General features: G+C 44.9%; 1 protein-coding gene across 1 annotated transcript in view; it reads left to right on the top strand.

Moving 5' to 3' along the window:
• Nucleotides 1-15,354, top strand: part of TDRD3 (tudor domain containing 3) — a gene marked incomplete at its 5' end in the record, with an annotated part of 199,970 nt that overhangs the window by 118,591 nt on the left and 66,025 nt on the right. The window contains one exon of the mRNA XM_015415774.1: nt 7,223-7,348. Coding sequence (XP_015271260.1) covers nt 7,223-7,348 — 126 coding nt within the window. The remainder of the gene's footprint in view (nt 1-7,222; nt 7,349-15,354) is intronic.

Here is a 15,354-nt window from a genome sequence, read left to right as displayed (position 1 = left end):
AAATCCCAAGGGGAGAGGGGAATGGACGTTTGGGGGATTTCAGAGGGTGGCCATGATAGTCTGCAGTAGAACAGCTAGATCCAAGTCCATGAGCCCCTTTAGAGACCAACAAGCTCTTCAGGGTATGAGTTTTCAAGAGCTTTCCTCCTTCAGAAATGGAAATATGTGCAATATTTACTGTCTTATTGAACCTAAACTAATTTTACGGCTTTAACAGGGTATCATGCATCATTCATAATTAAACAGCATATAAAATTGCAATATTTGACATGTTTCTGTAATTGAAAAATTATAAATGCCTTAATTTTCTACAAGGAAAAATTGTAACTATGCCCTGGACTTGAGAGAAAGTACAGTTTGGTGTAGTGGTTAAGTGAGCGGACTCTAATCTGGGAGAACCGGGTTTGGTTCCCCACTCCTCCACTTGCACCTGGCTGGATGGGCAAGAAGCCGTAGCTCTGATAAGAGCTGTTCTTGTTCTGCTGTAGGGAGGGGAGGGGAAGGGAAAGGAAAGGAGTTTGTAAGCCCCTCTGAGACTCCTTTGGGTAGTGAAGGACGAGGTATAAATCCAATCTCTTCTTCTTCTACTACTTGACAGTACTTAATGCATTCCATGCTTCTTAGTTCCAGCCAGATGCTGTTTTCTTCCTTCTGTGGCTACTGATTAGAGAGCACTCACTTTATTAGATAAAAATCTAATATAATAAATAAAAACAAATAAATTCCCAATGAAATGTTCAAGTTTTCCTCTGAGGCTTTGGTGCAGTATCTGCCCCACCTCCTTCTGACGGTTTCCCTTCTCCAGCAAGGTAGGTCAGTAAGCTACTTGTTGGGTGCGGTCAGACAGCGTGCTGGGAGCAGGTTAAACGGCTCCGGTTCTAACCAGATTATATTTGATCTGGATAATCATGATCACACTTATCTCCCTTATCCCGCCTCACTGCACAGTCACATTGCTCCCCCGGCGTCTACACTACTGACACGCAGGAGCATGTGTTGGCGTTTTTTTAATTGTTCCTCAGTTTGCGCATGCGCATAGTTTCCCCCCCTTCTACAGAGGGGCGCCGATCATGCACAGAACCACCAGGGCGAATCAATCCAACCCCTCCAACAAAAGACTTCCCTTTGAATGTTGGACCCAAAAATGGCCTCCGTGAGATCACAAACTCATCTAAATGCTAAAACAAGTGACCGTTTAAATGTTGGTTTTCTAAATGCGGTGGCGGAGCTCTGCCTATGCGCACACCACTAGCGCATTAAAAAAATGGCAGGCAAAAAGCGGAAGCCTTGGGCAGCTTTCGAGTGGGGAAGGGGTTTAAACCAGAAGTGGCTCGACACAGCAGGAGCGATCTGGCTAGAACCGGAGAATCAGGAAAACACCACTTGGGGACCTGGTAACAAAATACTCCATTTTAAAGGGGGTTTGAGCCGAAAAGCGACGGCTGGGGACGGTGCGCAGATGTTGGGTGTGTGAACAAGGATATAAAATCCATTACTGAAGCGTGCCGAAAGCGGACTAAATGCCCCATCTGAACGCACCTGTTGCATGTCACAGTGGTTTGAAGGGAGAGGTGAAAAGGTCAATTGCAAATAAAGAGTCAGGTCAAAAGGACAACAGAAGGCATGCAGCAGTTGAGAAGCAATGAAAGCCCTGCATGCTCCCTTCAGGAAGATTAGGTATCCTTGGTGCAGAAATGCATCTCGGGTTTAAGAGCTGTATATGTCCTCCTTATCTGTATATGCCCTCCTTATCTTTGAAGTCAATTTCCCTCATTCTAAAGGGGGGGGGAGGTTTTTTCCGTGCTTCCCAAAAGTTCAAAACTTTGCATTGGAAAAAAGGCCTGCGGAGTGGTTCTGTTGGCCCAATGGGCCATTGCCTGTTATGTTTGTCCCAATCGGAAATGCAACCAGCGAGGCTTCTGGAGTGAGCAGGAAGACTTTATTTGAACAAAGGGGAACCCAAGCCTCAAAAGCCTGAATTCCAAAGAACAAGTGAAGTTACAAGCTTTTTATAATTGTGCACAGATGACTATTGGACATGCACAGATGTCCTTATCCATACGCCCATTAGTGTCGTCTGCTTTCTGTCAGTGCTTGACCATGCAGGTAACTCCCTGGAGCTCTTGGTACCACTTTAATTGAGAAGGGAAGATAGATTGTTATCTTTGACAATTAGGTAACCTTTCTAAATTATGGTGCATAGTACTCAGTATCTTACATACCGTATGAAGGAATTTCCCTTTGCTATTCTACAAGCAAGCAGGCAGTGGGATTTTCCTATTGAGCTACTGTTCCTCATCTCTAACCAGAGATTCAAAATGGAGTTTCCTTGGTCCTTGTACCACAGCTCCATTCTTCTTCAGGGCCTTCACATCTGTAGGTGCTGCTGCATATCGGGGGGGGGGGATAGGAAGCAGATGGCTGAGCTGCTAAAACCCTTCAGTCGGGAAGGTAGACAGCAGCGGGGAGACGGGTGGGAGGAGCAAGAGCCTCAGACAAGAAGTGGCGGGTGTCTGAGGAGGCCGTCGGAAGGGTGAGGGAAATGAATGCTCCCAAGGAAATGCGGGTCCTGAGGATTGGGGAGGACGGCAAGTTAGAGAAGAGTGGGGAAGGAGGAAAGTTGGCCCAGAGAATGTGCACAGAGCTCAAAGAAGCACATTTCCAGGAGCGGAAGAAATCTCAGGCTAATTTGTTTGAAAAACATGGCACGTTTGACTCAAGACTCACAGAGGAGAAGCGGTCACTATCAGTGTGAAGGGAGTGCTTGTTAGCCACGGCTGAAGAACTGTGAGCTTAACAACGAAAGGAAGTGAGTCTTCCTCCATCCATGAAGGTAGTTTCAGAAGACAGTCGTGTTGGTGTTCGGCAGAAGAGGCAGATATAAGCCCAGTAGCACCTTAGAGGCCAACAAGATTTGGGGGGGGCGTAAGCTCTTAAGAGCCAAACCTTTGTATCTGATGAAGGGAGCTTTGCCTCTCGAAAGCTCCTCATCACCTGAAAAATCTTATTGGCCTCTTTAGGCGCTGTTGGACTCGAATCCGGCTGTTCCTACATCCGGGCTGTTTTTTGGATTTTGAGTCTGGCAGCTTGGCAGCTGGTCAGAGCACAATCAGAGCCCAAGCGTCTTCAAACAAACTGCCGTCTCAAGTGCAGATCCTGGACGCTTGGTCAAACCATGTTGAGCGGATGGATTTAGTGCGAGCGGATGGATTCTGAGTGCAGCACGATCCCTTGCGTTTATTTTAGGGATAGTCTGCGCTGCCTGCCCAGAGACCTGCTTCAAGGCAGCTCACGAAATAAAAACAGTGCGATAAAATCATAAGAGCCCTGGCCATAGTCTTAGGCCAGGGCTTCCCAACCTCCTTGGGCCTGCAGGCGCCTTTGGAACTCCAACACGGGGTGGTGGGCACGACTGTAGAATAGCTCCTGCAGGAGGCAGAGTCGAGCGCAAAACGGCTGCCCAAAGAGGTGGAACCAGCCATGAATTGTCAGGGAGTAAGGTCATGTGTAACTCTAACAGTAATTCTTCAACATTGCAGGCAGAAGCTCTGTTTTACAGGATGCCCTTGAAAATGTAACATATTGTTTAAGAAGAAGAAGAAGAGATTGGATTTATACCCCGCCCTTCACTTGAAGCGGCTTACAAACTCCTTTCCCTTCCCCTCCCCACAACAGACACCCTGTGAGGTGGGTGGGGCTGAGAGAACTCTGACACAAATGGCTCTTTTTCAAGGACAGCTGTGCCAGAGCTTGTGACTGACCCAAGGTCACATCAGCAGCTGCAGGTAGAGGAGTGGGGAATCAAACCCGTTTCTCCCAGATTAGAGTCCGCGCACTTAACCACTACACCAAATATTTCCTTGTGTATGTACAGCCATGCCGTGCAGATCCCTTTGACGTGGCTGCCGCTGAAGCAAAATTTTAAAAATGCGCACAGCCCGTCAGAAGTTTTGCTGGGCAAAAAACCCACCCATTTTCCAAGGCACTTGATGGACACCAGGAGAAGGGCCAGCAGGTGCCATGGCACTCCAAGGCACCCTGCTGGGGACCCCTGTCTTAGTCTAAGGCCCCTTCCTAATCCATCTTCTTCAACCTTCTGCTCAGTGCAGGAGATCCAGAGCCAGGGTAGTGCCAGCAAAATTGCTGCTGTCCAGCCTCTGCCTGAATGTGCCCAGTGGGGAAAAGAGCCTTCCCATCCTGCTGCTCTTTGGTGACATTGAACAGCTCTTACCATTTGGAGGGTTCTTCTAATGGTCATTTAAAACGTACCATCCTCGAGCTTAAGTCCTTTAGGCCAGGGTTCTGCAACCTGTGGTTCTGGAGCCAGACGAAGCACCATATGGCGCCAAATATGGCTCTTTAAAAAAAGGAAATGAAAACTTGGAAGTTAAGGTATATTGAAGGGGCAGATCAGATGCTAAAACAGCCGGTGTATGAAAGGATTGACATCAAGATATCAATAGGGCTAAAAGCTTCTTATATTACCTACAAAGCTGCCTTATGCAGAATCAGGCCGCAGGTCCATCCAGGGTCAGTATTGTCTGCTCGGACTGGCAGTGGCTCTCCAGGATGTCTCAGGCAGAAGAGGCCTTTCTCATCACTTGCTGCCTGATCCATTTACCTGGAGATGCCAGGGATTGAACTGGGGACCTTCCGCAGGCAAAGCAGCAGCTCTGCTGCTGAGCCACGACCCCTTCCAGTTTGGTGTAGCGGTTAAGTGCACGGACTCTAATCCGGGAGAACTAGGTTTGATTCCCCACTCCTCCACTTGCACATGGCTGGGTGACCTTGGGCAAGCCGTAGCTCTGATAAGAGCTGTCCTTGAAAAAGAGCCGTTTCTGTCAAGAGCTCTCTCAGGCCCACCTACCTCACAGGGTGTCTGTTGTGGGGAGGGGAAGGAGTTTGTAAGCCGCTCTGAGACACCTTTGGGTAGTGAAGGGCTGGGTATAAATCCAATCTCTTCCTCCTCCTCTTCTCCTAAATTCTCAATAACGATTTACAGAAAAGGGAAATGATAGCAGTGAAGTGTTGGCCAATAGGCCAACATAAAACAGATTTATGTCAGTGTATTAAAAGAGTCGTGCACATCTTTATTTACTGTGACACCTTGTGCGTGCCTCTTCCCAATAAGACTTTTGGCAATCAGTGTTTGGGCTGCAGGAGTTGTATGAATGATTAATCCACATGTGAGTTGTCGGTAATGTTGTATAGTTGAAATTACATAAGTGGGCTTCCTTACACTGGCTCTGCATTGGTCTTTTCTTCTGAATTTTGACACAGTTTGGCTCTTTTAATGATAAAAGGTTGCTGACCCCCTGCTCTAGGCCCAGTCTTGCTCTCAGGAGTAGCAGAGCACAAGGCCTCGCCCTCAAACACATGGATGGCCCTTCATCTGTCCCCTTGCCCCCCCTCCAGGCAGTTCCTTCTGCCTGACTTCCTAGGACAGTGATGGCAAACCTTTTAGAGACCGAGTGCCCAAACTGCGACCCAAAACCCACTTATTTAATGCAAAGTGCCAACACGGCAATTGAACCTGAATACTGAGGTTTTACTTTAGAAAAAACAACTCATACATTAACTTAAGATGATCCAAACAAGATAAGGAAAGCAATCCCAAATGCTTTGATTTACTTAAAATTACTTGGCAGAGAATTTGACACTTTAATGATGGTCTGGGCCTGGCTGGGGCGATGGCACGCGTGCCCACAGAGAGGGCTCTGAGTGCCACCTCTGGCACCCGTGCCATAGGTTCGCCACCACTGTCCTAGGACTTGTGTTCCAGACTCCTGGCCATCTTTATTGCCTTCCTCTGAATCCATTCCAGTTTCTCTACCTCCTCCTTCAAGTATGGTGTGCAGAACTCAAGTAGCACATAGGTAACGTTTTGAAAAATCTTTGCATAAAGGGTAACATTAGAGCACCAACAGCCAAAACCAAACAAACATCCTGTTAAGAAATTCTGTTAGGATGAGCACAGCTGGTTCAGATGGTAGTGGTAAGGTGGTTTTCCAAAAACCTGGAAATGACTCATTATTTATTTTATTTATTTATTATTTTGATTTATATCCTGCCCTCCCTGCAAGCAGGCTCAGGGCGGCTTACAGTAATTGGTACCTTGTACCATAAAAACCATGTACAAAATTTAAACAACACTAAACATTAAAAACAATCCAACAATTAACAATTAAAGTGCTAGTGGTGGTACTCTTTTGATGGTAATCTTTGAATCATTCAGATGGTGTACTAACAATTTTCATCGACATTGGTGATCTTCAGCTTGGTGCGATGATATAATGCAAACCCTCCCCAGGACCAGAGCCAACCCAAAACCACAGATGTTGATGGTGTTGATGATGGTGGTGGAGGAGTGGCGACTCCTAACTGAAAGCCTGGTGGAAGAGCTCCATCTTACAGGCTTAGCATATGGCAAAAAGAAAAAGAAAAACAAGAGACAGTTGGTATAGTAGGAGAGTTGATTTTAATTCATTTTGAGACCCCCTACATGTTTCTCTTACGCTTCCTCGGAGGGATCTGTAAAATATTATGGTCTGGACATTTCCCACAGCAACAGTGTTTGAGCACCGAGGGTTTTTTGCACCAGTTGTATCTAATTTTAGGCCCCATGCTCTGTAAAGTCCTCCTTTTCTTGTCACTAGCATGTGGCACATGAGAGGGAGAGTGAATGGTTACAACAAGCCCCAATCTCTTTCATGCAGCTCCAGGCTAAACCTCTCCAAACGCTAGAATCCATGTTCACTAATGGGTTGGGGTTTTTTAATCGAAAATCCAATGCAAACAGTTTATTTTTGTCAATGGGGCTACAAATGCCTTCATTTTGCATGAGCTGTGGTATATTAGTGACATCTGTGAATAGGTAGAAAATTTCTTTCTGAGAGTAACAATATTCTTTTTTAATAGCTGGTTTTGTCATGACTAACTAGAACTGTGTTTACGATTGTTGTAAGGCAGCGTTTCACACCAGGATGAAACACTATAATGTTGATGTCATTGACAATACTAAGTGGAAGAATTCTCCCAAGCCATTGAGTGCTGGGTGTGTTTTTCACCCTCGAATAGTGGGGAGCCCAACTGTATTTCTTGTCATCTCCCAGATAAAGAAATGTAGTTTGCTGTTTGAACTGTAATAACATTTTGAATCGCTTCATCTCCTAGGATCAGTTTATTTGCCCATGTCTCATCAGTTTATGTGGCTTATCTCCAGGGAAAGGAAAAGGCAGAGGCCGGATCCGACCAGAAGATGAGGAGGAGATGGGGAATGCCCGGCCTTCAGCTCCAAGCACATTGTTTGATTTCCTGGAGTCCAAAATGGGTACTCTTGCAGTAGAAGGTATGTAAATGGCTGAGAGGTTCTGGGGGAACAGCTTCAGTCTGAAATGGCTGGGAGGTTCTGGGGGAATAGCTTCGGTCTGAAATCTAATTCACTTTGTGGGGGATTGGGAGGGGATCTAGTGGATGAATTAATTCAACTTCGGAAGCATTGTTATTGTATATGCAGTATCAGTCCTTGTATGTTAGCCTCTTCACACGTGCAGGTCTCAGACCTTGGTGCCAGGGATCTCAGTCCAAGTATAGACAGGCACGATCTTGGGTTGTTACTTAGGGCGCGATTGCGAGAAGCTACAGAGAGAAATGGCAACTTTGAAATAGTGCCGGATTTGATCTTTATTGAACAGGCAACACACAGAAAGAATGAAGCAAGAGAAGTGTAGGTGCAAAAGCCATAAAAATGCATTCGAGGTTGGGAAATGTCCTCAAACCAATAAGTCACACACATTTGAGAACAAGCAGTCAACGAGCAATTTAAACCCATTCATGCTGGCAGCAGCCATCCTGTAGACTAGATGTATTAACTCACAGCTGGTCCCAAGCAAAGCCTACCCAAGCGGTGTTGTGTTTGGTGTCCAGGAGAAGGAGAGAGAGGAAGAGCTGTGTGAAGATCAGAATGTTGTGGATGAGGAGGAGAAAGGTATGAGATCAAGGCTTCCCTGATCAGGACCTGAAGCTGCCTTATGCTGAATTAGACCCTTGGTCTAAACTCTCCAGGGTCTCAGACACAGGTCTTTCACGTCACCTATTACCTGGTCCTTTCAACTGGAGAAGTTGAGGATTGAGCCTGGGACCTTCTGCATGCCAAGCAGGTGTTCTACCACTGAACCCTTGGAAGAAGAGGGCATCTGGAGCTGAGAGGCTGGGAAATTGGAAGGGAAAAGCTGGCAAAGACAGATGGGGGGGGAAATTGGAGGAAGAAAGTAAGACAGTTAATATATTGCCTGGTCCTGTAGCTTGAACATGGAGTTCTGGACCGGCAAAGGAAGACATAGGGGAAAACATCCAGCAGCTGCTCTGGGCACAAGATGGCACAGAAACACCCTCCTTAATCTTGCACTGTAACCCCACAAGATGGCACAGAAACACCCTCCTTAACCTTGCACTCATCTCCAGTTGAAAGGAAACAGATGTTTAACCTGTGAAAACGTTAAGATACTTCAGGAACTAATGACTGATGTATTTTGGCTTCTCTTGAAGCTATTGCTCAACAAGTTTGAACGCTTGTGTTGGAAATACTCCACTGATCTACATCACAAGGATACAGTATGGGCGCGTTATCCTTCTGTAGTTTTAGCATGTAATACCCAATATGTTTCAAGTACTTCTGTAAATAACAGGTGACAATATATTTTTTGCTAAAGGCTGAATAATGGTTGATTATAGGTAATTGTACCATATGCTTGGTTGCTAGATGCAAAGTAACAGTTTGATTGCCATAAGCTAAATAAGAGCTAGTTTGGAGGGCATTAAGAAATATCTGTTCTGTGTGTTTTGATTAAAAAAAACTAATTAACAAACAAATAAAAGCAAGTTATTTCTTTTAAATTTCTGTGCTGCTTTCTTGTCACATGCATTCCCTCCCTTCTCCTGTCCTCTGTGCTCAAATTTCTGTGCTGCTTTCTTGTCACATGCTCAGACATTGTGAGGTTCTGTAAGTTGAGGGAAAACTGCTGTAAAAAGACCAAGTGGTCTTGTTGGATCTCACTAGGTAATGGAAGTAAAATGGTTGCATTCCCTCCCTCCTCCTGTCCTCTGTGCTTTGCTTGGTTTTGTGAAAAGTTCTTTGTCTTGGGGGAGATGGAACAAATTAAGGCCTCTCCATTAATTTTGACAAGACGAAAGTATTGGTTTTCTCTAAATCATGGAAATGCAACCATTGGTCAATAGTGGGAAGAGAAATACAGCAGGTAAAATCCTTCCGGTATTTGGGAGTGCTATTTTGTTACAATCTTAGCTGGTGTTTGCATAGAGAACACTCCCTGTTTATGGCTAAGAATAAGGCTGCAGCCCTGATTCGGTTTTTTTCCCACAAGGGCAACCAATTTGTACCGGCTGCGCTTAAGATGTTCCAAGCGGCTATTATATCTCGTCTGCTATACGGGATTCCTATCTGGATCCAGTCTTTTACTAGGAGAGTTGAGAGCATCTACTCCACTTTTCTGCGCAGGATTCTTGGTGTTTCCAACTCAGTGTCGCACTTTGCCCTTTATAAGGAGCTGGGTCTCCACTTGATAGAATCTCGGGCTTGGATCATTACGATCAAATATTGGCTTCGGCTCCACTTTCGATCTCCTCCTGCTAGCCTAATGGTCCAACTTTTAGCTGACCCCTATACATCGGAGTGGTCACAGGCCATAGTGAAAAAGGTGGGTACCCGATCTGGAACCCCTCTATAACTGTGGTGAGGTAGCAATCTTGCAGGTCGTTAGGAGGAGAATTTGGGATGTAGAGGCACAGATCATTAATGCCGGTAGTCTTGGAGTTTGTTCTCCCTATTCATTACCCCTCCTCCCCTTGCCTACCTCCATGGTACCGTATATCGCTAATCTGACAATCCCAGTTTTTAGGAGGGTTTTTATGCTTGCAGGGTTCAACCTTTTCCCCTCAGCAGTGGTCTCCGGTAGATACAGGGGTGTTCCGTACAAGGATAGACTTTGTAACTGTAATCTTGGGGAACCTGATTCTATCACCCATATTCTCTTTCGCTGTCCTAAATATTTCGCTATGCGCAATGTTTTGATTTGCCTGCTTCTCCCTTTGCAGAGAGATTTTCTGGGTAGAGATTTAAATTTCTTTCTAGCAGACAAGAGTCCAGCAATAACACTATCTGTCACTATCTGTCACTGAATTTTTGACCTATGTATGGAAGTCAAGAGTAGTACTTTGTAAATCTTGTAAACCATGTTAGGATTGCTTTGTATTTTGAGATATTGGGAATATTGGTTGACGTTGTTTTAGTACTACCCCTTAAATTTTTCCTTTGTTCTGGTTTATCTATGTTATGCCAATAAAGGTTTTCTGTTCTGTTCTGACTACAACCAACAAATTAAGGAAATGATGGCCCTCTCGATTCTGTGCTTCATTATCTCAGACCTGATTGACTTGTGGCAAAGGCTGCAGTTACTTAACGATGAAATGTGTAGATTCCGAGTAGATTCTTTTGTGTGTTTGTGTGTTGGTGTCTGGAAGTCCTGGCGACCTCTGGTGACTCCTGCTGGGGCATGGAGGACATTCAGAGAAGTGGCTTGATAGCCTGCCTCTGTCTCCCTGCCCTGGTATTCCCTGGAGGTTTCCCATCCAAATACTTGCCAGGGTCGGCCCTGCTTAGCTTCCAAGATCGGATTGTATCGGTCGTGCCTGGGCTATCCAGGTCAAGGCTGAGCCTGAGTAGATCCTCGGCTTTCATCTAAGTGAGTGAAGTTCCAGGAGGGCAGATTCAGTGTAAGGGTTGGGGAAAACTGAATAAGGAGTTCAACTGTAGAACCAGCCTGATAGGATGTCTCTTACTGCAAGTCCTTGAGATGAGGGCTGGACATGATCATTCCATTTTTTTAAAAAAAATATTTCCTGCATTGAGCTTGGGGTTGGATTAAATGGCCTATAAGGTCCCTTCGAACTCTCTAAGTCTGTGAAATACTAGCCTGCTGACTGCCACAATGAAAGTTTTGTGTATCCGTGTTTGCACCTGATGCCACTGAAATTGTTTGGCTTGCTTGAATTACAAAGGTAGACCCTTCCCCCTGAAGCCATTGGTTGGCTACGGCTTGTAAGTATCGCAGGTTAATTGCTTCTTCTGCTTTTCCTCTCTCTGTGAAAGGTCTAAAGGATTTTCTGTGTTCGCTTTTTTAGTAACTTGAGGTCATGACAAACCTCTTTAAAATCTGCTCTTTAGCTCTTTTTTTCGTGTGTGTACTGCTTTGAGAGATGCTGCTATGGGAAAGTACCATGGTTCTGTTTTCTTTGCCTCCTGAAATTCGGGCTGAAGTCCTTGTTAGAGGAAGGTGTTAATGATTTTCATTGTGATAAATCGTTACATATGCTTGGATGCAGGGGTGGTGCATAAGAGCTTGTATGTTGGGAGATGCATTTGACTCTCCTGTCTTCTGAGGTTAGGTGTAGCTTGGTTTTCAAAGTGGTCTGCAGGTGGCTAGTCTTTGGGGCTGTTGGGAAAGAGCGGTGCTTTAAGCGGATGTATATGGTGAGAGTTTTTAGTATTCCAGCAGAAAATCTGAAGTAACGTTAAGACAAGATTGCATGTTGGATTTCAAACTATAGTCTTCTGCGATCAAGGCGCAAAACTTATAAATACCGCTTGCTTGTCTTCCCTCTTACAGTTGTTCCATATTTCATGCCTTTTGCCATTGTTGGTCCATGCACACACACATTATGCCTGTGGGATGCAATGCTTGCAAGATGGGTAAATAATGTCCTAGTTCTTAAAGGGGTTTAAAAACTAAGGAGAGGTTGGTTGGGAGAGGGGGACGTGTGTGAGAGAGTTGCAGAGTGACAGAGAAATGGGAGTGTACTGTTCTGATTGAAGAAAAGAAGAAGAGTAGGTTTTTATACCCTGCTTTTCTCTACCTAAAGGAGTCTGAAAGCAGCTTAACCATCTCCTTCCCTTCCTCTCCCCACAACAGGCACCTTGTGAGGCAGGTGGGGCTGGGAGAGTTCAGAGAGAACTTTGACCATCCCAAGTTCATCCAGCAGGCTTCACGTGGAGGAGGAGTGGGGAATCCAACCCGGCTCTCCAGATTCATGGCTGCAGCTCTTCACCACAGCGCCACTCTTGTATTTTATTTACATTGCAAGCCGCCTTGAGCTCCATAAGGAAGAAGGGTGTCTAATAAGTGTTTTAAATAAATACATTTTGTGGTTGGTTCCACCTTCCGTGACTGCCATTTTGTGGTTGCGCCCACCCCGTGTGTCAGAATTCCAAAGGTGCTGATAGGCCGAAAAACGATGGGGGCCCCCCTGCTCTAAACTGCCTGTGCCATGAGTATATCTACAGAAGAGTGCCACAATCCCGTTCCTCCCATAGCCATATGAGTGGGACCGTCTCAGTAGTTGTGGTCGTGCCCTTTAGAGTTCCCCGGTCCGGTAAAGTCCTTCTTGTATCAAAACTGGTTGCCTTTTGAGAGAGACTGGCCAAGTACCAGCGACAGCAGTGCAAAATCCAAGTCGGAGGCTCAGTCAAGACCAAGCTTTCTGCTTGCGCTAAGTACTTTTTCAGGGGAACAGAACATTTCTGCCATTTCTTCTCCCTCTACTGCCTACTGATCTCTCCCAAAATGGTGGTCCTGTGGGAAGAGGGGAACCCCCAGGTATAGCATGAGAGGCAAATCAGGGGGTTGCGGCAGGAAGAAGGCATTGGTGGAAATGACCCCACCCCAGGAGAATTTTGTCTACATCCAGCTTTGTGTTTTGATCAAATTTCTTTGGTATTTGATATAGCTGGTTCTACTGTGTCCAATGCCCCCTCTAAGCGGTGGAGTCTTATGAGCAAAAATTCTGCTTTGTGAGCCACTGGCATTAAAGTTGCGAGCGAGCCATTTGGCTACTCCATAAATCAGTTTGCTCTGGAGCCCTCCTTCCTGAGCAAAGACAACAAGGTGTGAGCCGGAGGCTAAAAAAACTGTGAGCTGGCTCACACTAACCCACCTTAGAGGGAATACTGACTGTGTACAGTTTTTATTCAAAGTTTGATGTGCTTTTCAAATGGAAAAGCATTTCATAAATTTTAATAATTAAAAAGTCTGCTGGTATCGAGAGCAGGAGTTAGTAGGGCTAAAGTAGCGAGCCTGTTCTCCAGAATTGGCCTTATAGTGGTCACTATTTTTATTTTACCTCCATGATTCTCAAGGCTACTTTATTTACTTATAGCAGGAATCTCCAACTTTTTGGGCACCATTGGAATTCTGACACGGAGTTGGTGGGCAGTGCCATAAAGAAGAAGAAGAAGAAGAGGAAGAAGAAGAGGAAGAAGGAAGAGGAAGAAGGAAGAAGAAGAAGGAAGAAGAAGAAGGAAGAAGAAGAAGGAAGAAGAAGAAGGAAGAAGAAGGTGGAGCTAGGCACAAAATGTCTGCGGTAGCTCACCTTTAGTCACTCACTGAAGAGCCTTGTTCTGTGGTGGCATCTGCAGCCAAAACAACATTTTTTTAAAAAAATGCACAGCTTATCAAATTTCCAGCAGCCAATCTGAAGCCCTGCTAGGCAGGAGCTTCACCTGGCTCCTCCCACTTTCTAAAAACGCGTGGCGGGCCCCAGGAAAGGTGTTGGCAGGTTCTGTGGCCCCATGGCCCCATGTTGGGGACCCCAATTCAGAATATTTCTGGGGTGTCTCTTCTGGGTTCTACTTGGATCTCCGTTGAAATCATTTAAGCCATGATGGTTTGTTCTGCTTGGAATTGGAGGTCATGTACATGTTTCTTGCCTTCTGCATGAAGTAGGACTTTTAGTGCATTTATGGCCTGAGTGTGAATGTGAACATGAATATGAGACCCTAAATACATTGGTGGTGGTGGGGGGGTGCAGCTCACTTGTTTTTGTTGTTTTTTCCTGTCCTCATACCATGCTGCCCTTCTTCTAGCCAAGTGGGGAGGATAACAGCGTATAAGATGTTTCAGTCTTGGGAGTTCACAACATGGCGAGCTCTGAGACAGTCCAGTAGAAAATCCACAAAAAATGGAAAACTGTATAGTGATTGTGCTTAAGAAATTTTTAACAGCAATGATATAATCATAATACAAAAAGTGAATACAAATTAGAATAAACAATGTAACAATGTGATAGAGTTGTTAACGATGATCTCCGGAATATTCTACCGTTTTGACAAGTTTCTTCTTCTGAATGAAGATGAAAAAAGCTGAAGAGCATGTAGCATTCATGTAGCGTCTCTGGTCAGTTTTTCAACTGGTAAATAATTTCCACTAATTTCCATTAATTTCCACTGATGTGTCATGGCATTATTGGAACAAGAGTTTACAATAGTTCTTGATGGGCAAAATTCTGTAGAATGCCCATCAAGAACTATTGTAAACTCTTGTTCCAATAATGCCATGACACATCAGTGGAAATTAATGGTATTTGCCAGTTGAAAAACTGACCAGAGACGCTTCGTTCAGAAGAAGAAACTTGTCGAAACGGTAGAATATTCTGGAGATCATCGTTAACAACTCTATCACATTGTTACATTGTTTATTCTAATTTGTATTCACTTTTGGTATTATGATTATATCACTGCTGTTTAAAAACTTCTTAAGCGCAATCACTATACAGTTTTCCATTTTTTGTGGATTTTCTACTGGATTGTTTAGTAACTGTGACCATCTGTCTGAGCAAGCTCTGAGACAGGACAACTGTGGGTAACAATAAAAGGTGGGATGAAACAGGCTCTGTTTCCTTCTTTAACTTCTTGGGAGTGGAGGAGAAACAGTGTCGATACTGCACTACTATACACATATTCCATATTATTTCAGCTTCTGACCCACATCAGTCTTATGCACACAGAGATGGTTTGGATAAGAACCAGTTGTGTAACCATCGTGTGTCTTCCTCTGCTTTTGTGCACAGATTTCTCTCCCTCTTCTCATTTGGAGAAGCCATAGTTTGCCACAATGCCCAAGATGCATCAACTCAGGTTATTAACCGGGAGCAGCCTCTCCAAATTGTGGTTTACAGTGGGCTTTGTAAATCAGGGTTGGGGTTTTTTTGGGGGGGGGGGTTGCTGCCCATCAACAAATCGAGAGGGGTAGCCGTGTTAGTCTGTTAAAGACAAGACTGAAAGTGCCCCTTGACTTCCATTTTGTTCTGGCTATCAGCAACCATTACTTGTCAGTTTGGTAATGACAACCAGTGGGGCTTAGCAAACAAAGAAAGGGATGATGGAAACGTAAATCAACAAACAGTGTTCTCCCTATTACTTAGAATACATTCCAGCCGTTCAAGTAAGCTTCTTGTTTCTAATTGGGTAAGCAGCTCTTAATGGTGCTTGAACAAGTCTTCTTG

This window comes from Gekko japonicus, unplaced genomic scaffold (genome assembly GCF_001447785.1).
Source record: "Gekko japonicus isolate JY-2015 unplaced genomic scaffold, Gekko_japonicus_V1.1 scaffold2163, whole genome shotgun sequence".
Taxonomy (NCBI): domain Eukaryota; kingdom Metazoa; phylum Chordata; class Lepidosauria; order Squamata; family Gekkonidae; genus Gekko; species Gekko japonicus.
This window is presented reverse-complemented; position numbering and strand designations above follow the sequence as displayed.